At 39.5% G+C, this 23283-nt stretch overlaps 1 protein-coding gene across 1 annotated transcript in view; it reads left to right on the top strand.

Moving 5' to 3' along the window:
- Nucleotides 1–23283, top strand: part of VAMP7 (vesicle associated membrane protein 7) — a 69267-nt gene that overhangs the window by 1074 nt on the left and 44910 nt on the right. The window contains exons 2-4 of the mRNA XM_056128854.1: nucleotides 8536–8690; nucleotides 17518–17575; nucleotides 20490–20627. Of these exons, the coding sequence (XP_055984829.1) occupies nucleotides 8545–8690; nucleotides 17518–17575; nucleotides 20490–20627 (342 nt within the window). The 5' untranslated portion in view covers nucleotides 8536–8544. The remainder of the gene's footprint in view (nucleotides 1–8535; nucleotides 8691–17517; nucleotides 17576–20489; nucleotides 20628–23283) is intronic.

Below are 23283 nucleotides of genomic sequence, written 5' to 3'. Positions count from 1 at the left end.
GCTAATGCAAAATATAACAGTAGTTTTCTTGAAAGACTGAGCTCCAGTTTCAGAAAGAATAATTGAATTGGGTCTCGGAACATTACCTAAAATATTTGTAATTATCAACATGAGTAGTCTAGATCTGTGACTACTTTTCATAAACACTGTTTCTTTTTGTTACATGAACTTTGGTTTCATTCTTCTGCCTCCAGAGTTATTAAATCATAATTTCTTGGGCTTACATCCTCTTAGACCCAAGTAGGAGAGTTGGTGATTGAATTACTCTCAGTTCAACTTTTTAATTTTACCAAGGAGATAATTTGGTATTCAAAATATTTCTACCTTTTACTTAATATGAAGTTATTTATCACTTACATTATATTTGAAACCTGAAACATGCTCATCAATCATTTATTCAACAAAAGCTTGAATGAATATTATATGCCAGGCACTATACTCAGTGTTGGGAACCTTGTGAGGGTAAAATTGGTACTTTGACCTCTCTTCCCAGGAGAAATAATTGTAACCATAATGGAGGAAATTTCCAATACATAGGACACCTAAATTTATTTTTTCTTCATTCGAGGTGGGAAAATTACAAGACTTTAAGGATTCTCCTCAAGAGTTGTGTAGATTCCTATTTATGTACACTTTATTGCATATTCTTGCTTTTGTTTATTGTTTAACAGGTTGTAGTATAGTTTCCTTGAAAATAGAGATCCTTTTGTACTGATTTTTTACCTCCGGTGCTTACTGAGATGGCTGTCATAAAGTAAACCCTTAGAACATATATTGTACTAAAATAAGAAGGCTAGTCCAATCCAAATAACCTTATCTGTACAAGGCCTTCCTTATAGAAGTTCATTAGATTTTTTCCCTATGCCTTCTTATTCACTAAATATGGCCCTATGCCTTCTTATTCACTAAATATGGAACATTTAATCCCAGACTAGGTTACATCCCCTAACCTGCTCAAACTTCTATATCTTACTTTGTTCAATAGCTACAAAATGCTTCAAAATGAGTTAAACAGCTTCAAAATGAGTTTCTGTTCTAAACACCTTGCAGTCTGCTCTTCCATTGAGTTTAATGAGCCAGTTTAATAGTATGCTCCATGATCGTGGGTGGAGAATTTAATGTCTGTTTTGTATTTCCTGTAAAACGTTCTGCTAATGAACTTTTGCATGGATTAACATAGTACATCCTCATAGAGTATTTTATTTTATTTTATTTTGACTATTACTGTGTGCTTTGTGATGAGTTAAGTCTTCCATATTTTGGGGTTTTTTGAGCAGTTGCACACCATCTTATTATTTGGTTTCCTCTTGGTACCAACACATCTTTGAGTATTTTCCACCTTTAGTTTGTAATAATTGATGTTAATGGGTTTTTCTGGCACACTGTCACTTTCAAAATGTCAGAAAAAAGTCTAAATCTTAAAAGATTTTTTTTCTATGCAGATATCTTTCAGTTGTAAATTGTTCCTGAAAGAAGATGAATTCTGAGAGAGGGACATGGCTCAGACTCAGGTGGTTGCTTTGCATCTGTGAGCCTTGGTTTAGATCCCCAATACCACATGGTCATCCGAGTATTGTTGGGTATGACCCAAAAACAAATGAACAAACAAAATTGTAAATTTTGCCTTCATGATTGATTAAAAGCACATCAGGAGTACAAGAGTGTTTGAGTTATCTATCCTTGTCATTATGAATCTAGAATGTGCACTCCTAAAAATAGTCAAATGTGAGTATACAAAGTAAACTGGGGGCTGCTGCTGCGATGTGTGTATGCTTTTGGTGACCCAGAGCTGCCTTCCCGCCTCCCCACCTCCCCAGGTATCCCCAACAGAGAGATGGAGAGTTGGGGAGACTGGGACCACAGCCTGATGGTGAAAAGCCCGTTTAATGCATAGTTGCTAGCACACTTATAGAACATCTGAAAGGGGGGTTGAGGTAAGGTCATAGATATGATGATCATTTACATAGATAAACATTTGGCAGAGAAAACTCTCTTGGGGAGATCAACTCAAGAAGATACTGTCTTCCAGGGACATCTACATTGTTTTTATCTTTCCCTCTAGTATAAGTTATCAATACTTGCAGTTATTTGGATAATCACAGTAAGAGATAAAGATTCCAACACTTAGTTCTCTGGGCTGAGAGCAAGCGAGGTTTTTAACCATAAGCCCCAGACTAAGTCCTTAGGCCAGTTCAGCTTGTCCTTCTCCATGGGGGTTCTGTCTTTTAAGTTGTAACAGTTTGCATCAAGTTCATGCATTTATGCGTTCTAGAATGTACCCATTTCAATGCCGGGTAGCTTTGCCACTCGCCCCACATCCACCCAGTCCCACGGTGGGACTGGTTAGGAACTACAGCAACTGAAGCCTGAGTCAAGTAATTATGACCATGTAATTATGCCCAGGAGCAGATATATTTCAGAGTCAATCAACTTCCAACTATTAGGAGCATAGCATTAATGGTCTTTCTGGAGCGATAGCACAGCGGTAGGGCGTTTGCCTTGCACGCAGCCAACATGGCCGACCCGAGTTCGATTCCTCCGCCCCTCTCGGAGAGCACGGCAAGCTACCGAGAGTATCTCGCCCGCACGGCAGAGCCTGGCTAGCTCCCCGTGACGTATTTGATATGCCAGACACAGTAACAACAAAGTCTCCAATGGAGACGTTACTGGGCCTGCTCGAGCAAATCGACGAACAACGGGAGGGCCTTACCTTTACCTGTGTTTACCAAAGAACATTGCTCTATAGTAAAATATAAAAGGCTATAGGGGAAATAGAAAAGCAGGTACAAATAGACAGCACTTCAAATACAAAGAAGTACAAATACAAGTTCAGCATTACCAGAAATATTTGGCTTACAAGTAATCAAGACTGACTTGGTGAACTATGAGAATTAGAGGTAAAAAACAAGGGAAAGATTAAAGATAAATTGTAACTAAGTTAGGGATGCTAGCAAGAGCATGTTAAACTTCTCTGGGAGGAAGAAAGGGGGCAATTCACTGTTGAAGCCTAAAGTGCTTAGGGTCAGTAGCAGTGTCCTATAGCACTGTCCTCCTGTTGTTCATCGATTTGCTTGAGCGGGCACCAGTAACATCTACATTGTGAGACTTGTTGTTACTGTTTTTGGCATATCGAATATGTGACGGGGAACTTGCCAGGCTGTGCTGTGCGGGCGGGATACTCTCAGTAACTTGCTGGGCTCTCTGAGAGGGACGAATGAATTGAACCCAGGTTGTCCACATGCAAGGCAAATACCCTACCCACTGTGCTATCTCTCCAGCCCCTTAGGGTCAATATCCAACACAAAGGAAAGGTTGAAGATAGACTTTAACCAATTTAGGGATGTTAGCAAGGGTATGGTAAGCTTCTCTGGGAGGAGGAAAGGGGCAATTCATTGGTGAAGCCTAAAACACTTAGGGTTGATATCCAATAGTCAAACATGCTTCTTTTTTTTTTTCATTTTCATTTCATCATCCTGTTATTCGTCGATTGCCTCGAGCAGGCCCCAGTAACGTCTCTTTCATCCTAGCCCTGAGATTATATTCAAGGCTCTTTAGGAGAATGAGACCCATCATTGTTACTGGTATTTGGCATATTTGGTACGCCACGGGGAGTTTGCCAGACTCTGCCGTGTGGGCAGGCTACATTCGATAGCCTGCAAGTTTGTCCAAAGTAGGAATGAGATAATAATATTATTATCTCATTCCTAACATGCTTCTAATACATTAAAAATTGAACATTGTCATTTTGCAGAACTCAATACAAATGCATCACTAAATTGCGACGTGACTCATTCATAAGATTTATGTATGGATCATCATAATATTCATGTCCATTTTTCATGTTATCAAAACAAAAATAGATTTAAAACTTTTCTCAGAACACATGAACTTAGTTATGAGAGACATTAATATGGCCATTTCTCTATAGTTCTTTGAAACCATCTTCACCTATTTGATTCCTCCACCAAGAAGTATTTGCAGTATTTGCTAGGCTATTAACAATTTTTTTTAAAAAATAGACAGTTCCTTACTAACAGATATGTACCAAAAGTTCCTGTGTAAAATTATTGTACATATAGGTATGTCACCTTCTAAATAGTGTAAACTGACCTTTCTAAGGTCATGCTGTTGGAGGTTGCCTTTCTGGCCCTCAGCTTTAAGGATAAGCCCCTGAATAAAGAAATAGATAGAGGTTTTTAAGGTGAGAGGAATATAAGTTGGAATGATGTGAATAGGGGCAGAATGGAGAAGGGTAGTTTTGGAGGAACAGTGAGTTTCTCAGATGGAAATCTGTTGTAATCTTTTAAAAAAAAGAGATGTTGGGGCCCAAGCGATAGTACAATGGATAGGACATTTGCCTTTCTTGCCACCAACCCAGGTTCGGTCCCCGGCATCCCATATGGTCCCCCGAGACTGCCAGGAGTAATTCCTGAGTGCAGGGCCAGGAGTAACCCCTAGGCATCACCAGGTGTGTTTCCCCACCCCCCCATCTTCCCCCCAAAAAACAAGATATATTGAATCCTGACCCCTGGAGCTTATGAATGTGACCTTATTTGGAAACAGGGTCTTTTAGGTGTAGTTACGATATAGCACTGTAGCACTGTCCTCCTGTTCTTCATCAATTTGCTCGAGCGGGCCCAGTAACGTCTCCATCGTGAGACTTGTTGTTACTGTGTTTGGCATATTGAATACGTCGCGGGTAGCTTGCCAGTGGTAGGGCGTTTGCCTTGCAAGCCACCAGCCTGGCCAAGCCGAGTTTGATTCCTCTGCCCCTCTTGGAGAGCCCTGCAAGCTACCGAGAGTATTTCACCCAGTTAAGATATAAAATCAAATAAAGTCATCCTGGAGTCAGCATCCATAAAAGAAGATGTGCATAATACTGCGTGAAGATGTGGACACACATGAAGAACACCAAGTTATGATTTAAGTAGAGACTTATGTGCTGTAGCTGCAAGCCAAGGAATATCACAAGTTTAGAAGAGAAGAATTCTCCCCTGCAGATTTCAGAGGGAGTATGGCCTTAATGATATCATGATTTTAGACTTCTGGGCAGATTTAGGATAAATTTGTTATTTTAAGCCATACATCTTTTGGTGCTTTGTCATTGTAATTATAGGAAACTCATACAGTATCTTAGCAGAGATGATGTAGAATTGGGATTAATGCTCTGGGATCACGAAAGGAGTATGCAAGAAAGCTGGGAGAAGCAGTGTTGAGATAGGGCGTCACTTTATATTTCATTGTGATTTTACCTCTTCTCTGGCTTATATTTTTATTTTTTTTCTTCTTGAATAGTACCTTATGTTTTTATAGCACTTGGCAGTTTTTTAGCATTTGCATACTAATAATAATGATCTGAGTCACAATATCTGACTTTTAGTATTTGTTTTCAAATTTATTTCACCTAGTGTGGTTTTATAAATGTATGTGTTTATAATAGAGTTTCAGACATATAATGTTCCAAAACCTTTTTCTATTATGCCAGTGTTTTTAATTGATGTAATTTAAGATTAGTAGACTTTTAATGATATCAAAATAAAAATACAAAATATTAAAAACACTGGTTTCAGGGCTGGAGTGATAGTACAGTGGGTAGGACATTTACCTTGTACCTGGCTGACCTAGATTCAATCCTAGGCACCCCATATGGTCCCTGGAGTCCACCAGGAGTGATTTCTGAGTACTGCCAGGTGTGGCTCAAAAACAAACCAAAAAAATTAGTTGCAGTTACTTCATGTCAGCTCATAATGAAACTGTGGCCCATTAACAATAAGTCATTTTTTGTTGTTCTTGCCCAACTCAGGTATCTTTTTTAAGCTTTTAAGGTACGAGTCTGCTACTTTTCCATCTGTCACAAAGACCATATAATTTGTTGTCTTCTCCTCTTTCTCTTTATATTTTTGTTCTGTTCCTTAACATTCTCTTTGATCCTAACCAGTGACCTCCTTCCTTATAAAATTCAGTCCTATTTTACAGTCCTCATACTATGCATCAGTGAACAGTGAGCACATCTAATTGCTGACACTTGATCTTTCTTGAAAATCCCTTTCATTTTGGCTTCCAGGTTACCATACTCTTCTGGCTGTCTTTTTTGGTCCCTTTTTATCATTTACTTTCACCCGAACTATTATACCTCAGTTTTAACTTCAGTTTTTTCACTCCTTTGATTGTATAATTGGGTTTTTTCCCACTGGGGAATATATCTGTAGCAAATAAGTCATATACAATATGGCAGGTCTGGATGAACTTTTGATAAGAACAGAAATGAATCCCTGTGGAAATGTAATGTTTCGAGGTCAGCTAGAGGACAACTAAGTAATAAAACAGAAGGCACATTCAAAAGCAGTTCAAGAGGGAGGGTTAAGCAGTATTGCTTGTTCCTGTGTGGTTAAATAAAATAAAAATGGAGAAATGAATGAGAACTTTACAATGTAAATGCTGTTAGTGACCTTAACAGACCTGTTTTTGTAGAATGTTAAGGGGGAAATGCCAGATTACAGTAAATGGAAGATTTAGCAATTAAGCCATGATGCCCAAAAGTAGAGAGAAAGAAGGAAGGTGCGGGCCACGGAGGCAGGGAATGGGATGGGGTGTGGGTGTTGAGAGGGATACTGGGGACATTGTTGGTGGGAAATGTGCACTGGTAGAGGGGTGGGTGTTCAATCATTGTATGACTGAAACTAACTATCTCACAGTGATTTAATTAAAAAAAGATTTAGCATTTAAAAAAAGGTAACAGAACATAAAGAAATACAGTGTGTAAACTGTTTTTTGATGAGATTGTGCAGTCACTTGATCACTTGACTTCCCGTTACTCATCGATTTGCTTGACCGGGCGCCAGTAACGTTTCCATTTGTCCCTGTCGCGTGCTAGTGTAGCCCAGTGGCGTCTGTTCATTCTAGGAACATGAACAGCCTCAAACTGATCATTCAGGGTCCTGATGAAGAAATCTGACCATCTGGTAGGTGGGCGGCCATGCGGTCTTTTGACGTCCTGTGGAATCCAGTCGGTAATGGCTCTAGTCCAGCAGTGGTCTCCAAATCTCATTACGTGTCCCACCCATCTGATTTTTGACGCCTTGGCAAATGAGATAGCGTCCCTGATTCTTGATCATTGACGAAGGTTGGAATTCTGGATTCTTTCTCTCATTTGAGTGAAACGTGATACTCCAAGCATAGCTCTTTTGATTCCTCTTTGGGAGATTGTGCAGTACTTGAGGTATATTACAAGTCAGTGTAAACTTTTAGAATCAAGAGCTATAATGCAAATAAAGAGGATTGGAAGCTATAACCTGGTACTTCTGTATAAGGAAAAATCCAGCAAGAAGATGGCTGAAGACATAACCCTGAGGAAACCCTTATTTAGGGAGGTAAGGTAAGGTAAAGGTAAAGGCCCTCCCGTTGATTGTCGATTTGCTCGAGCGGGCCCAGTAACGTCTCCATTGGAGACTTTGTTGTTACTGTGTCTGGCATATCAAATACTCTCGGTAGCTCGAGCAAATTTAGGGAGGAATGAAGAAGAAATACTGAAGGTTTGGGTTATTTTCACTGTGTTTCTATTGTGTATGTCTTTCTATTAGAGGCAGTGTACAGGTTAGGGTTAAAACTGTGAATTATAGAACCCTACTTTCTGTATTTAAATTCTAGGTTATCACTTTGTAGCTCTAATTTTGGACAGACTAAGTCATTTGTAGTTCAGTTTCCTCATGTATAATTTAAGTATAATAGTATATCATTTCTTTAATGTGAGGATTAAATCAGTTAATAATTGTAAAGTACTTGATTAATGGAAACAGTATCTGGCACGTAGTAGCACTTTATAACTCTTTTGGATATTAGTATTGTTTGTAGGGAATTTTTTTTTGGAAATTTGAGTTATTCTTTAATGAATTTCACAGTCTAACAATGTTTGGTTTTTAGGCATTATGATTTTTTTTTATTAGTGAAACACCATGAGGTACAGTTATAGACTTACAAATTTTTGTGCTTGGGTTTCAGTTATACAGTGATCAAGTACCCATCCCTCCGTCAGCGCCCACCCTCCACCACCACGGGTTCCATCATCCCTCCCACCCCCCATCCCCCCCATCCCACCCTGCCTCTGTGGCAGGGCATTCGTAGGGAATTTTTTAATCTAACTTTTATTGAACTATTTTCCTAGGATAAAGTTTCAGGATAAGAGTGCTGTATTCAAGGATGAAGGCATTTTTAAGTTCTTAATTATGTTATGTTCATTATTTTTCAAGTGATGCCATCAGTTTATGCTGTATAACCGATAAATGAAAACTATCCATTAATCTGTTGTATATAGCATACATTTTATGTGTCTCTTTACATGTATGCGTTTCAGCCTCATTTAGAACTTAAGTTTGTATAAGACTGACCTTATTAAATCTATTGTTTGTTACATTTATTGTTACAGCACTTCTGTCAATAGCAGTTGTAGGTAGATATTGGTGAATAATAGTAGATGACTTTTTAAGAGATCATATCAAATGAATACTTTAAATCTTTTGTGTATTTTTTCTTTGATAGATTGACGCCATGGCCATTCTGTTTGCTGTTGTTGCAAGGGGAACCACTATTCTCGCCAAACATGCTTGGTGTGGAGGAAACTTCCTGGAGGTGACAGAACAGATTCTGGCTAAGATACCTTCTGAAAATAACAAACTAACATACTCACATGGCAAGTGAGTTCTGCTCTGCATGTGGTAGAGGGCTGAAGGAAATGAATATTGTTAATTGTAACCACCTGGTTGTAACTGGAAGATACCATGTTGAATGAAGTAAACCAGAAGAAGGACAAACATGGGATTATTTTACTTATCTATGGTATAGAGAATAACTGGACGAGGAAATGTAGTATAAAGGAGATATGGTTAGATCACCCTTGACCATAGAGAGGAGAAGGACAAAGAAGGAAAGAAATTGAGAGGGAAGGAAGATGAGAAGGGAAATAATGAGGTAGAGGAGACAGGGGCCTTGGATATGCCAGTGATGTTGGAGAGTGGTATAGCTGTATATCTAAAGTACAGATTTAACAACATTGAAAACATGAGATCTGAACTACAAATACCAGACTTTGAAATGTGTCTGTCAAGGTAATAGGCATGGGTGGAGTGGTGAGTGGGGGTGGGAAAGACAGGAGGGAGCATGGGAACCCTGGTGGAGGAAAGATGGTACAGGTGGTGGGATCAGTGTTGGAATATTATATGCCTAAGACTCATCTAGCAATAAAAAATTTGTCACTGGAACAGCAGAAAACTAGGGGAAAAACTTCTTAGTAAATAATGTGAATAAAATGACAGAACAGTAACTTTTACCAGCTTAGAAAATATCTGGTTAGGTTTATCATAAATTGATACTAATATTTTAAGGGAAGATTCAGAAGTTTCAGATGTAAAATGACTGTGCTATGCAGCTCTAGGATATGCAACACTTGATGCAGATGAGATAAATAAGATTCCTTGGTTCATTCTTTCATACGTATTTACTGAGTATTTCACTGTTACCAGGCACTTTTCCTAATGATGAGATTATAAGAAGAAATGCAGTGTTTGCCCTCTTAGAGGTATAGTTTAACGGAGATAGTCAAATTCACAGGTAGTTCTAGAAGGTTGGTAGCAAGAGGATATATTTTAGGTAGGAGAAGGGACTTCTAGATCGATATGGTAAGCAGGCATGAAATTCTAGGAAATATTTTGGTGGTTCTCAGTGACTGATGGCCAGCATGAAACTAAATTTAGGGAGATAGAAGAGAAATCATGTAGGACCACATAGACCATGGTAAAAAAAATTAAACTTCATGCTGCATATTGGGAGGGCATTGAAGATTTTCAGTGGTGATTTGACATGGTCAGGTTTTGGTTTAGAAAGATCACTCTGGTATCTAATAGGTAATGAGTTGGAGAGGATATAGAGGTGAAATTGTAGAAATCAGTTTAAGGGGCCACAACTTTCTTCTAAGTACTTCAAACACTTGTTCTTTTCTTCTTAGTTTTTAGCTTCATTTTCCTCTCACCAGGTACCCCAGTGTGTAGGGACATCAGGATCATTTCAGTGTACGTGGTGACACATTTGAAATCTCAACCTTGTACTAGCCAGGCAAATGCCTTATTTAAGTCATTGAGCCATTTTCTGGGTATCTTTAGTTTGTCTCAGAAAGAAGTCCTTATCGCCTTCCAGAGCTAACTAACAACTTGTGCAATATAAAATTTAGTCTAAGTTACTGTTAGTGGATGCGTTCAGGGTGGTATGGCGATAGCACAGCGGTAGGGCGTTTGCCTTGCATGCAGCCAACATGGCCAACCCGAGTTCGATTCCTCCGCCCCTCTCGGAGAGCCCGGCAAGCTACCGAGAGTATCTCACCAGCACGGCAGAGCCTGGTAAGCTACCCGTGATGTATTCGATATGCCAAACACAGTAACAACAAAGTCTCCAATGGAGACGTTACTGGGCCCACTCGAGCAAGTCGATGAATAACGGGAGGACAGTGATACAGTGATACAGTGATACTGTTAGTGGATGACCCCCAAAATAGAGTGTTAAATGAGATATCACAGAGTCACATAGTTCAGGGTTGGTGGGTTGCTCTGCCGTTTTAAGTTAGTGCTTTACAACTCTGGCCAAGACCCTTTTTTCAGTTCTTGTTTTTTCTGTGCTTGCCCATAAGTCACCTCACCCTCTGTTGTTAAGAATCTTCTAGTTAAGTTTTATTGTTTATTTAATAGTTTTGTAGCTAACTAGAGGGAAGGACTTGTTATTTCTATATGTAGGGCTATAAAGTCATTTAAAGTGCTGAAGCGGTTATATCATGATACAACTTATCTTTGAATCTCTCTTCTGAGTTACCCAACTATCTGGGTATGCTATTCTTTCTGAGCAGAGAATATACCTCCTCTCTGCATGAGATGGCCCCAAACATTCATCTTATCACTGGACCCAACTCTGATTCTAGAGAGTCTGTGTAATACACAGAGCTCCCCATCTAGCCCTGGAGTGCCTGCTGTGGCCTACTGACCAGAATCTCACAGGCATTCAAATGTTTCCTGTGCAGCCCTACAACCTAACAAACAGTGGTGAAAGAAAAACACTACCTCAATGGAAGTTACAACTTCCTATTTAGAAAATAAAAAAAGAGAAAAGTCTGGAGTTGCTGTTTTTAGCACTGTTCAAATAATTACTTCACAACCACTTCTAAAATTACATGTTGGCCTAAGAGTGCTCTGCTTTAGTATAGGAAATTTTCCCTCTTTTCTCCCAACTCCTAAGTTTTCCATGAGGATCTTACTGGTCCATTGTCTAATATAACAACATCTAAAGTGAGGGTTAGACAGTGGATCATAGCTGCAAATTGTATAGGTTCTGTGACCTGTTTCTTATCAATGTAGTATAGGAGCTCAAAGGTGGTTTTAGGGATCAAACAGTCCCAGCTTCCTGTGAGATTGGTGTCATTGTTTCTTCAAACAATTATTAGGCTTGGGAGTAGAGAGATAGTATAGTAGGTAGGGTGCTTGTCTTGCATGCAGCTTACCTCAGTTTGATCCCCAGCTCTCCATATAGTTTCCCCAAGTCCTGCTACCAGTGATCCCCACCCCCAGTATTAATGTATTTCTAGTCAGTCACCAGGAAAATGTCCATAGAAAGCACATGGAAGTAGAGCCCGAAACTTCAGAAACATATTAGTCCTCTTTGCCAAATACTTACTATTGTCCTACAAGAGGTATTTCAATTCTTTCTCCCTCTTCTTTTCTCACTTGTCACAGTGATTGTTCAGACCTTCATTTCTTATAGCACTGTCCTCCCGTTGTTCATCAGTTTGCTTGAGTGGGCCCAGTAATGTCTCCATTGTGAGACTTGTTGTTACTGTCTTTGGCATATCAAATACGTCACAGGTAGCTTCCAGGCTTTGCCATGTGGGTGGGATACTCTCTATAGCTTGCCAGGCTCTTAGAGAGGGGCGGAGGAATCAAACTCGGGTTGGCCAGGTCAGCTGCGTGCAAGGCAAATGCCCTACTCGCTGTGCTATTGCTCCAGCCCCCATTTCTTATAGCATCTCCTAATTTTTTCTGCTTTTAGTTGCTTCCCCCATAAATCTATATTTCATATTTCTGTGATCACATGCATTTGCTTAAAATACATTGCTTTTAGAATAAAGTCCAAACTAGGCCTACAGTATTTTTTTTTCTATTTCTGACCCTTCTTTCCATATCTCTATGAGATTCTTTGCCATTTCTTGACTAGCTTAATATTTGAAATTTAGTGGATATTTTTTCCATGCTTTTGCATATTTGAATGTGTGATCTCCGGGCAGCTAGCAAGACCCTGTGTGGCTGTCTCTCTTGCTGCCTGCATTTGGTGAATTTGGACCACTTCCCCACCTGGGACAGCCAGTGCCATGGGTAGACGAAGGAGGAAATGAGGGCCACTAGGCTGGTTGATGGTCAGTTGCCATTTATTCTGTTCTCCCCACACACCTGTTCCAGTTTCACTAAGCTCCTCATTCTAGTCTCACACTGCCCCTCATCCTAGACTCCTGCTGTCTCTTCTGCTCACTCTCCATGCTCCATCTTGCAGCCTCGTCTCTCATCTCTCCACACGCCTACTCCTGCATTCTTCCCCTACATTATTCTCCCTCTATCCCCCTTGCTAGTCTCTGTCCTCCATCTTGCTGCCTTGGTCTCTCTCTAGTCTCTCACCAACTCCCCAGCTTAGGGGGTAGCCACCACACCCCATCTGGTAGCACAATTAGCATATGAAAACCCTTCTCCCACTCAAGGACAAAATACCATTTAGGGGTGTTTCTCCTTTCCTTAGTTCAATAACTTAATTAACATCTTAATTAGCATCTTAATTCTACTTCTTAATATTAGTTATTTTGTATGGACACAGCAAGAGATACTTTGAGCTTGAAGAGTGTCTTTCCTGGGGACATCTTGCTATAGATCTCAGACTACAGTGCTGAGGCCAGATTAATCTTTCCTAACCCTAGCAGGGTCCTATTCCAGTTATTACTTTTTGGATCATGACAATTTGTCCAAGACCATGCTCTTAACTTAGAGGTAAGTATTATGGCACTTTGGCCTGGCCCATTTCGATGCCAGGGTAGCTCATTGCTTGCCCTGGGTCCATCCAGTCCCTCATTGGGACCCTGCTTTTGAGGTGCTAGGAAGTAAGGGCAACTGAGGCTTAAGTTGAGAGAACAGATGCCCAGGAGTGAATATCATTCAGAGCAATTAACTCCCAAGTACAAAAGCATAGCATTAACTGTCTTCCTGTGTCTATACAAAAAGGACATTGCTCTCAATTAACTATGCAAAGGACTTATGAAAAGAAAAGCAATATTTACAAGTTAACAGAGGACAAAGAAAAAGATTACAAAAAACATAGACGCATGGGAGCACTGTGATGGGAGTAACATAATAAACCTAAGCTCTCAGTGGCAAGGCAGAAAGGACAAACCAATGTTATCCTACAATCCCTCTCCTTTGTAATAAATTTTTGCTAATTTTAAAGTCCCTCATTAAATACTTTATTGTGTATATTCAAAAAATAAATTATGAAAGGGCTATGGCGGCTCTCTCTCTCTCTCTCTCTCTCTCTCTCTCTCTCTCTCTCTTTCACCGCCTGATTTCACTTCCCCAACCCTGGGGAGGTCAATGGTGAAGGGAGGATGAAGGAGGGAACGAGAGCTAGGCTGGTTGGTATCATTTGCAGTTTATTCCAATCTCATCCCTGTTCTTCTCTCATTCTCCTTCTGCTTCTCTCTCCCCATTCTACTTCCTTCTCTTCTGGATCCCCCAGCCCACTCTGATAGCCTTAGTTAAGTCCCAAATCCTGAGGGGTTGGGTTTACACATAGGTGTGGTCACAATCAACAGAGGTAAAGTCGTTCCCTCAGGGGAAGCTTCTTCTAGGACAGATTCTCATCCAGCAGGACGACCCACCCAAGAGTGGAATCCCATGGGTGTGTTTCTCCTCTCTTTGTCCAACAAACATATAAACATTCATAATATTAATCATTTTGTATGGACACAGTAAGAGATACATACATTAAACTTATAGGATTGCTCTCCTGTGGCCATCTTGCTATAAATCTCAGACTACAGTACTCAGGCCAGATTAGTCTTTCCTAACCCTAGCAGGGCCCTAATCTCATCGTTACTTTTTGGATCCAGACATAATTTGTCCATGACCATGCTCTCAACTTAGAGTTAAGTGTTGTGGTGCTTTGGTCTGGCCCATGTTGATGCCAGGGTAGCTTACAGCTTGCCCTGGGTTCATTCAATCCCTCTTCAGGACCCTGCTTTTGGGGTGCTAAGAACTAAGGGCACCTGAGGCTTAAGTCAAGAAAGTAGATGCCTGGGAGTGAATATTATTCAATTAACTCCCAACTTACAAAAGCATAATATTAACTGTCTTCCTGTGTCCATACAGAAAGGACATTGCTTTAACGTACTGCACTGCACTGTCTGCACTGTCCTCCCGTTCTTCATCAATTTGCTCGAGCGGGCCCAGTAACATCTCCATTGTGAGACTTGTTGTTACTGTGTTTGGCATATCGAATACATCATGGGTAGCTTGCCAGACTTTGCCGTGCTGGTGAGATACTCTCAGTAGCTTGCCAGGCTCTCCAAGAGGGGCAGAGGAATCGAACCCGGGTCAACCGGGTTGGCCGTGTGCAAGGCAAACGCCCTACCCACTGTGCTATTGTTCCAGCTCTGCTTTATTTGTTTTGTTTTGTTTTTTGGCTTTTTGGCTTTTTGGGTCACACCTGTCATTACTCCTGGCTCTGCACTCAGGAATTACTCCTGGTGGTAGCTCAAGGGACCATATGGGATGCTGGGAATCGATATTGGGTTGGCCGTGTGCAAGGCAAATGCCCTACCTGCTGTGCTGTCACTCCAGTCTCCTCCAGCCCTGCTTTAAAGTAAACTATGCAAAAGACATAAGAGAAGGAGAAAAGCAATATTTGACTTACAGTACAAGTCTAGTGTCCTTAGAAGGATCTGACAAGTTGGGGAAGAGAGCACAGAAAAGAGTTTACAGAAAAACACGGAAGAATGGGAGTGATTCAGGAGCACTGTGATGGGTATAACCTGATAAACCTAAGCTCCCTGTGGCAAGGGAGAAAGGTCAAACTGATGTTATCCTATACTTTATAAATTATCTTTTTTATTCTTCTCTCCTTTTAGAGTAGTTCTGATTATTTTCCTTCTCTCAGCAGATACTCACTATTTTCTGAGTAACTCCTTAACATGATTTGGAAAATTCTTCATTATCTCCCCCTGCTCCCTTCCTGTTCTTATATGTGATTGCCCTACATTTTGTCTTTCAGTTATACTTAGCTAAAAATTTGATTTTGTTCTCCTGAATTTATGTAAACATATGGTTTTGTCTTTCTGAATTTATGTTTCCTCTTCTAGAATCCCATGATCTCCAAAAGTGGTTCAGGCACCCCATTTATGTTTATCTCCATAGAACCTTATGTTTATCCATTGTATTACACTTATACTCTATAATGCCTAAAGTCTGTTTTTCATCAGTCCCAGATGGGAGGCTCTTTGATGGCTGAGACCATTCTTGACATCTGAGTGTGGTTTGGTAGAAACAAGTTTTATGGGAAAAATAGGAATTCCATTTTGGACAAGTGATTTTACGTTGTCTGTGATTTGTTCCAGCTGGATATATCTAACCAATGGTAGTGTAACTCAGCCTAGAGCTCAGGAAGTGTCAGACCTATATTTGGGGATTATTTGCATAATTGTAATAACTGAAAACAATCATCAACAAAACAGGAGTGGATACCATCTTCCCAGAAGTCTGTGACAAAAGCAGGGTTGCTGAAGTCAAAATCTAGTAGTGAGAAAATACCTCCCAGGAGTAGGGAGCTGTCAGCATTATTAGATGTTTCAGTGGGAGCCACTGGATATGGTGATGTGGGTTCTGTAATAGAATTATGAGTAGTTTTAAAATGGTTGGAGGAAGACATTTTGCCTGAATTCCTGTACCTCATATAATTCATATCAAGCCTCGTTGTAGATCTCAAAAATGAAATCTAGGGCCAAAGATATGGCACAGAGGGTAGGGCACTTGCCTTGCATGCGGCTGATCTGGGTTTGGTAGTCCCCTGAGCCCTACTAGGAGTGATCCCTGAGCACAGAGGCTGGCGTAAGCCTTGAGTATTGCTAGGTGTGGCTTCAAAACAAAAAGTAAATTAGATCAATCTAACATGTGTTTCCTGTCTATCCACTTGCTCAAGGTAGAAATCTAGTAGGAAAATTGAATTATTCTTTTGCCTCACCTCCATTGTTTATTTACCTCATCATATCTTACTGGCTCTATTTAAGTCATATTCTGTCCAGTTCTCCTTTCATTCAGTTCTCAACACTGTAAGTGTGCTTTATAAAATGAAAATCTGCATATCACAAATTAGTGAAAACATCCAGCATTTGACCTTGTTCTTTTCACACTCTTCTAGTTAAAATCCTTTGCTGCTTGTTCATTAACTTTTAGGACAAGGCAGAGTGTGGTTTATAAAGACTTTTATAACCCAGTATTTTCTTACTTTTCCAGCCTCATATGTAGAGGCAATCTTTTCCTTATAATCTATAGTCAAGTTTTTTTAATTTACTTACATTTTTCAAAACCCAGTATGTGCTCCAGGCCCTTAGGCTTCTTGTTTCTCACTCTGGAATACTCTTTGTTTAATCTTTACTTTGCCGCTTTTTATTCATCACATTTCAGCGTAGACACAACATGTTCTAGGAATTCTTTCTTGATACCTTTAACTTATGTCTCCACAGTGCTCTATACAATGCTGTTAATTCTTCCTCTTACTTACCAAACTGTTATGTAATTCCCTGCACTGTGATCTCTACGAAGGCAAGATCTAATACTTTTACTTATTCATGTCCTCAGTACTCAGCCCTGTAACTTGCTCAAAGTAGACACCAAACTATTATTGAGTACTTGGTAGGAAAAAATGTTTGCTTTAAGACTTTAAGAGAAGGCAAGGAAGATTGTATGGACTATGGGGGTCTTCTTAATTCTGTGTTCCTCTAAGATGTCATCTGATGTTTAGAACTTAAGAGTTCAATTATGGTTTTTCAGCTATTGGGTTTTTTGGCTTGTTCATCTGTTTTTATTTTGGGGTCACACCCAGCGATGCTTAGGGTTTACTCCTGACTCTGCACTCCAGAATCACTCCTGACATTGCTTAGGGGACTGTATGGGATGCCAGTGACTAAACTTGTGTCAGCTGCATTATCTCTCTGGACTCTGCAGCTATCTTTTTAATAGGTAATATGTATACTATTGTTCTATGTAGCTAGGCTGGAGACCTTCTCATATTTGTTTCTACCAGTTTGAATTGAGAAAAAGTTACATAGTGGAAGGAGAGAAGGAGAATAAAGATTATATGTGTAAATAATATGGTGACATTTGAAATACTTATACTTAGAGATTGCTCATTATTTTGTTTCTAACCACAGTAAGTTTCATATCTTTTATTCTACAGTTATTTATTTCATTACATCTGCCAAGACAGGATTGTTTATCTTTGTATCACTGATGATGTAAGTAACTGAATACATACTGTTATTTAACTTTGTATACTGCTGATAGAATAGGTTTTTAATTATCTGTATCTGTGGTGGGCAAATGTAATTGAACTTTTCATTGCTAGAATTTTCCATATACTTTGCATTTATTATATTAAACAACAAATGTAAGAAAGGTTAAAACTTGATAAATGCAAGTTTCTTAAGGTTTTTTTAATTTTGGGGTCACAACCGGCAAGGCACTCCTGACTCTGCACTCAGGAATTACTCCTGGCGGTGTTCAGGGGACCATATGGGATGCTGGTAATCGAACCCGAGTCAGCCGCATGCAAGGCAAATGCCCTACCCACTGTGCTACTGCTCTAGCCCCAAGTTTCCTAAGTTTTGACACAGTTTTAATTTAACCTCTTGCAACTTTGACATTTATCCTGTTGTTTTGTGAGAATTGATGTTCAAATTCAGTCCCTTTGATATCAAATACTCTCAGAAGTTATCAATCTGAAATATGAAGTAGATTGTTTTTTCTCGTCAATAGGGGATTTTTTAAATGTTTGTGGAATTTGGGGTAACAAACTTACAATGAGTCATTATCTTTTTGGCAAACCTATAGCTGTGTTTCATAGGCCCTAGACCCAAAATGTTTAATAACTTTTAATGTCAGTGTCCTTTCTTCTGCTCTCTACAGTGTTGGCTTCCTTCTAGACATACCTTATTATATACTATATAATATGTATTATATATAATATATATAATACATATTATATATATTTACTGGACATACTAATTTATTATGTCCAGTAAAGAGGAAATGTTTTCTAATTCTATTATTGTATTATTAAAGAAATACTTCCCAGAAGCATACCCTTCCCTCCCTCTGCTTTCAAAATGGACTTCTTTTTATTTCTTATTGGCCAAGACTAGTGATTTACTTAATTCTAAATTTATTACTCTTACTTAGGATGGCACAGTGAAATACAGATAAAAGTCATCACTTTTAGGACGGAAATGCAGGAAGAGGATTTCAAATGTACTTTTTTCCTTCTTTCCACTATCATACTGTTCAAAATCAGCTCATTAGTTTTTGAATGAAATATTAGAATGATCTTTTGGAGAATTTTATCATTTCAACAATACTCATGCCAGAGATTCTTAAAAGGTTAGACTATATCCACAGTAAAATTTTTAATATTAAAAAGTAAATTTAAAACACTTTAAAATTGGGGCTGGAATGATAGCACAGTGGGTGGGGCATTTGCCTTGCATGTGGCCGACCTGGGTTCGATTCCCAGCATCTCATATGGTCCCCTGAGCATCGCCAGGAGTAATTCCTGAGTGCCGAGCCAGGAGTAACCCCTGTGCATCGCCAAGTGTGATCCAAAAAGCCTAAAAAAACGCTTTAAAATTTTATCATAAAATTCAAATTAAATGAATAAGTAAATCACTGACAAGAGGCATGAAACAGATATGATTGACACTAGTAGGGGTCTCAGCCTTTTTGTGTCACAGATCTCTTTGATGCTTGTGGGCTCCTCCAGAATGTTTGTAAACTTTTGAAATAAAGCACATGATTTTAAATGTACCGATTTTATTGAAATAAAAGATTGAGGTATTTTAAGATTAAAATAGTAATATCTACTTCTTTATGAATTCTTAAATAATAAGTATTCGATATGCCAGACACAGTAACAACAAAAGTCTCCAATGGAGACGTTACTGGGCCCGCTCGAGCAAAAGTATAGTAATGAATCTAATGTAATGGTAACTTTGAAGTAATGGCACACAAATGTCATTTTGAGATGTCAGTTATGAATGGTATATGAAAAAAGGATCTCTTGGTTACAAAGCCACAGTGTTGTTTAATATTCTGATTTGTTACCTACATTCATAATTGAAGTTAAAATTAAAAATCAGTGAAAAGAATGTTGTAGGTTGTTTTCTATGAACCAGTTACTATATCTTTCAAGATGATTTTTATTGAAGCTTATCATATATATTATAGAAAATATCACAAATTATTAATTATTAGGTGAATGAATTTTCATAAAAAGAACATTCTTATAAGCAATACCTTGACCATCAGTGAGTACTATTATCCCCAGAAACCCACTCACCGTAAAGCTCCCTACCATTATTTTGTTTGCATTTTTTTAATTTTTATTTTGGTCACTGTGATTGTTACAGGTTTAAAAAATACATTTAAATAGACCACTTAAATTTGTACCAGTGACCCCAGTGACCCCAGTTCAAGAAGCCCTGGCTTAGTTAGACTAAAGATCTGGGTGAATTAGAGATGAATTGCAAGTGCAGTGATCATCTTTGTGAGTTTTATTGCTGGTTTCACAGGATTTTCTTGGAGCATATAAGAAATTGCACTAACTTTGGGATGATCAGATTGAATTCTTTTTTGATTGAGCTATTATTTTATCTATATATGTGTATATATGTGTTTCAACAGTTTTGAATTTCCTAGAATTAAAAATGCTTCACTTATCTTTTCAACCATATCACCTCTATTGAGAAAAAATCTAGGTTATGTCAGTACTATTATCTTTATGTTTTTGAAAGGCTATGCTATTAGTATGAATTTGTTAAGTATCTTCTTGTGCAGGAAATTTCACAAGGTCCCATGAAAGGAATGAAATTATAATCAATTCCTGCCTGTAAGTTTTATCTAGGTAGCCTTATCCTCAGTTGCCAGTAATACAATATTTCAAGTGGATACTAATTTCTTTCATTTACTAGTTGTTGATTTTTTTCTGGCTAGTTATATTTTCTGGTTTGTTTTCTTTATCTGAAAATGATTTTGCTACACCACTACTCATAAAATCTTTGCTCAGTAAATGTTAACTGGTGTTATAGTTTTTATTATGTTAATGATCAATATCATCGTTGACTTTCTAAAGTAAACTCTGCAATGCTGTTTTTCCAGGATTTTGAACGTTCCCGAGCCTTTAATTTTCTGAATGAGATCAAGAAGAGGTTCCAGACTACCTATGGTTCAAGAGCACAGACAGCACTTCCGTATGCCATGAATAGTGAGTTCTCAAGTGTCTTGGCTGCACAGCTGGTAAGGTCTTTCTCAGAATATAGTATTTTGATTTCTGTCTTCTTTATTACTTTAAAGCAGTGTTTCTGAACTTTTTTTTCCCAACCGTGACTGCCTTCTAACCTTGTTTTCTTCCCATAACCCCCATGTCCTACTGGTTGACATGACATGGATCCCCACTTAGGTGATTTTGTCCGTGGTATCTTGGAATATCCTGAGTCTTACAGGAGGCCATATGCCCTGCAGATGAAGAAAGCTGCCTTAAGGCACCATGAATATAGGAGAAAACATTTAAAAAAATATATATATATAAAATACATATATATGTATATATTTGGGGGCCACATCTGGTGATGCTCAGGAGTTGCTTTTTGCTTTCCACTTGGGAATTAATCCGGGCAGTGCTCAGGGGACCATATGGGATGATAAAGATCAAACTTAATACATCAAGATCCTCCGTGAGCTGTATTGCGGATTCACTACCAGGATCTCACCATTCTAAAAGGAAGTGATCATCGACGTCAGGAGAGGGGTTCAGCAGGCTGATACCATTTCACCAAAACTCTTCAAGTACCACCCTCGAGAACGTCATGCGACGACTGGAATGGGAAGGAATGGGAGTAAAGATAGGTGGCCGGCAACTACTCCACCTCCACTTCGCTGATGACATTGTTTTAATAACACCAAACATCAGCCAAGCGGCACAAATGCTGGCCGATTTTGACCGTGAGTGTGGAAAGGTAGGACTACAGCTGAATCTTACAAAGACAATGTTTATGAGAAACAGCCTCATTCCTGATGCCCCATTCGCTCTCAACAGAACGAAACTCTCTGAATGCAACAGCTATGTGTACCTAGGTCGAGAAGTCAACATGACAAATGACCTGGCACCTGAGCTGCGCAGGAGGAAGAGAGCGGCTTGGAACGCCTTCAAGAGCGTCGAAGAAATAGCTAAGAGGACGAAGAACCTCCGGCTCCGGGCACATCTCTTTGATTCCACTGTTCTTCCTGCATTAACATATGCCTCAGAGACCTGGGCCCTACGCAAACAAGATGAGAACGCCATTCAGGTCTCCCAAAGAAGAATAGAAAGAGCTATGCTTGGAATATCACGTTTCACTCAAATGAGAAAAAGAATCCGGAGTTCTGACCTCCGTCAACGATCAAGAATCAGGGATGCTGTCTTGTTTGCCAAGGTGTCAAAAATCAGATGAGCTGGTCACGTAATGAGATTTAAAGACGACCACTGGACTAGAGCTGTTACTGACTGGATTCCACGGGATGTCAAAAGACTGCATGGCCGCCCACCTACCAGATGGTCAGACTTCATCAAGATCATGAACGATCGGTTTGAGGCTCTTCATGTTCCTAGAGCAAACAGACACCATTGGGCTACACTAGCATGCGACAGGGACGAATGGAGACGTTACTGGCGCCCACTCGAGCAAATCGCCGATTAACAGGAAGTCAAGTGATCAAGTGATGACTCTCCTAAGGACGTCTCACTGTAGATCTCAGATTACAGTGCTCAGGCCAGATTAGTCGTTCCTAACCCTAGCAGGGTCCTAATTTAGCGTTACCTTTTGGATCATGACAGAATTTGTCCATGACCATGCTCTTAACTTAGAGTTAAGTATTGTGGCACTTTGACCTGGCCCATTTTGATGCCAGGGTAGTTCACAGCTTTCTCTAGGTTCATCCCTCATTGGGACTCTACTTTTTGTGTGCTTGGAAGTTAGAGCAAGTAAAGTTTCAGTGAGAGAACAGATGCCCTAGAGTGAATATTCAGAGTCAGTTAACTCCCAAGTTACAAAAGCATAGCATTAACTGTCTTCCTATGTTAATACAAAAAGGACATTGCTCTGAAGCTACTATAAAAAAGGATGTAAGGAGAAGAGAAAAGCAATATTTACAAGTTAACAGTGTCCAATTAGGAGATACAGGTGATTGACAGGTTGGGGAAGGAAAGCACAAAGAAAGAGGTTACAGATGAACACAGAGGAATGGGAGTGCCTCCGGAGCACTGTGATGGTTGTAACCCAGTAAACCTAAGCTCCCTGTGGCAAGACAGAGAGGACAAACCAATTTTATCCTACACCAACATAATAAGCTTCTGTGGTAAAGGAAAAATCAATTGGGACATTTTAGGTTAGACAGCTAATACTTGGTTATCTTTTCTATTTACAGCTGTAAGAGTATCTCCAGATTGTCAAGTACAGGGCCAAGAGATAGTACAGGGGGGTAAGGTGTTTTATCTTACATACAGCTGACTTACATTTATTTCCTGGCATCACATAATGGTCCCTGAGCACCATACTATGAGCGATCTCTGAGCACAGCGCGAGGAGGAAGCCCTGATCACAGTCAGGTGTGGCCAGAAAAACAGAAACAGATTGTCAAATGCATTGACACTCGACAACTTCTACTACCCTCTAATTACAGAAAGTTGCTCAACATGGCAAATGGCTTTTTATTTTTTTTTATTGAATCACCATGAGACACTTACAAAGCTTTCATGATTGACTTTCAGTCATAAAATGATTGAACAACCATCCCTCCACCAGTTTACATTTTCCACCACCAATGTCCCCAGTATCTCTCCTGCCACTCCCCGAGCCCCCAACCCCACCCCACTCCCTGCCTCTATGGTAGAGAATTTCCTTCTTACTCTCTCTCT

The sequence above is a fragment of the Sorex fumeus genome, unplaced genomic scaffold, assembly GCF_029834395.1.
Source record: "Sorex fumeus unplaced genomic scaffold, SorFum_2.1 ptg000070l, whole genome shotgun sequence".
Classification (NCBI taxonomy): Eukaryota; Metazoa; Chordata; class Mammalia; order Eulipotyphla; family Soricidae; genus Sorex; species Sorex fumeus.
This window is presented reverse-complemented; position numbering and strand designations above follow the sequence as displayed.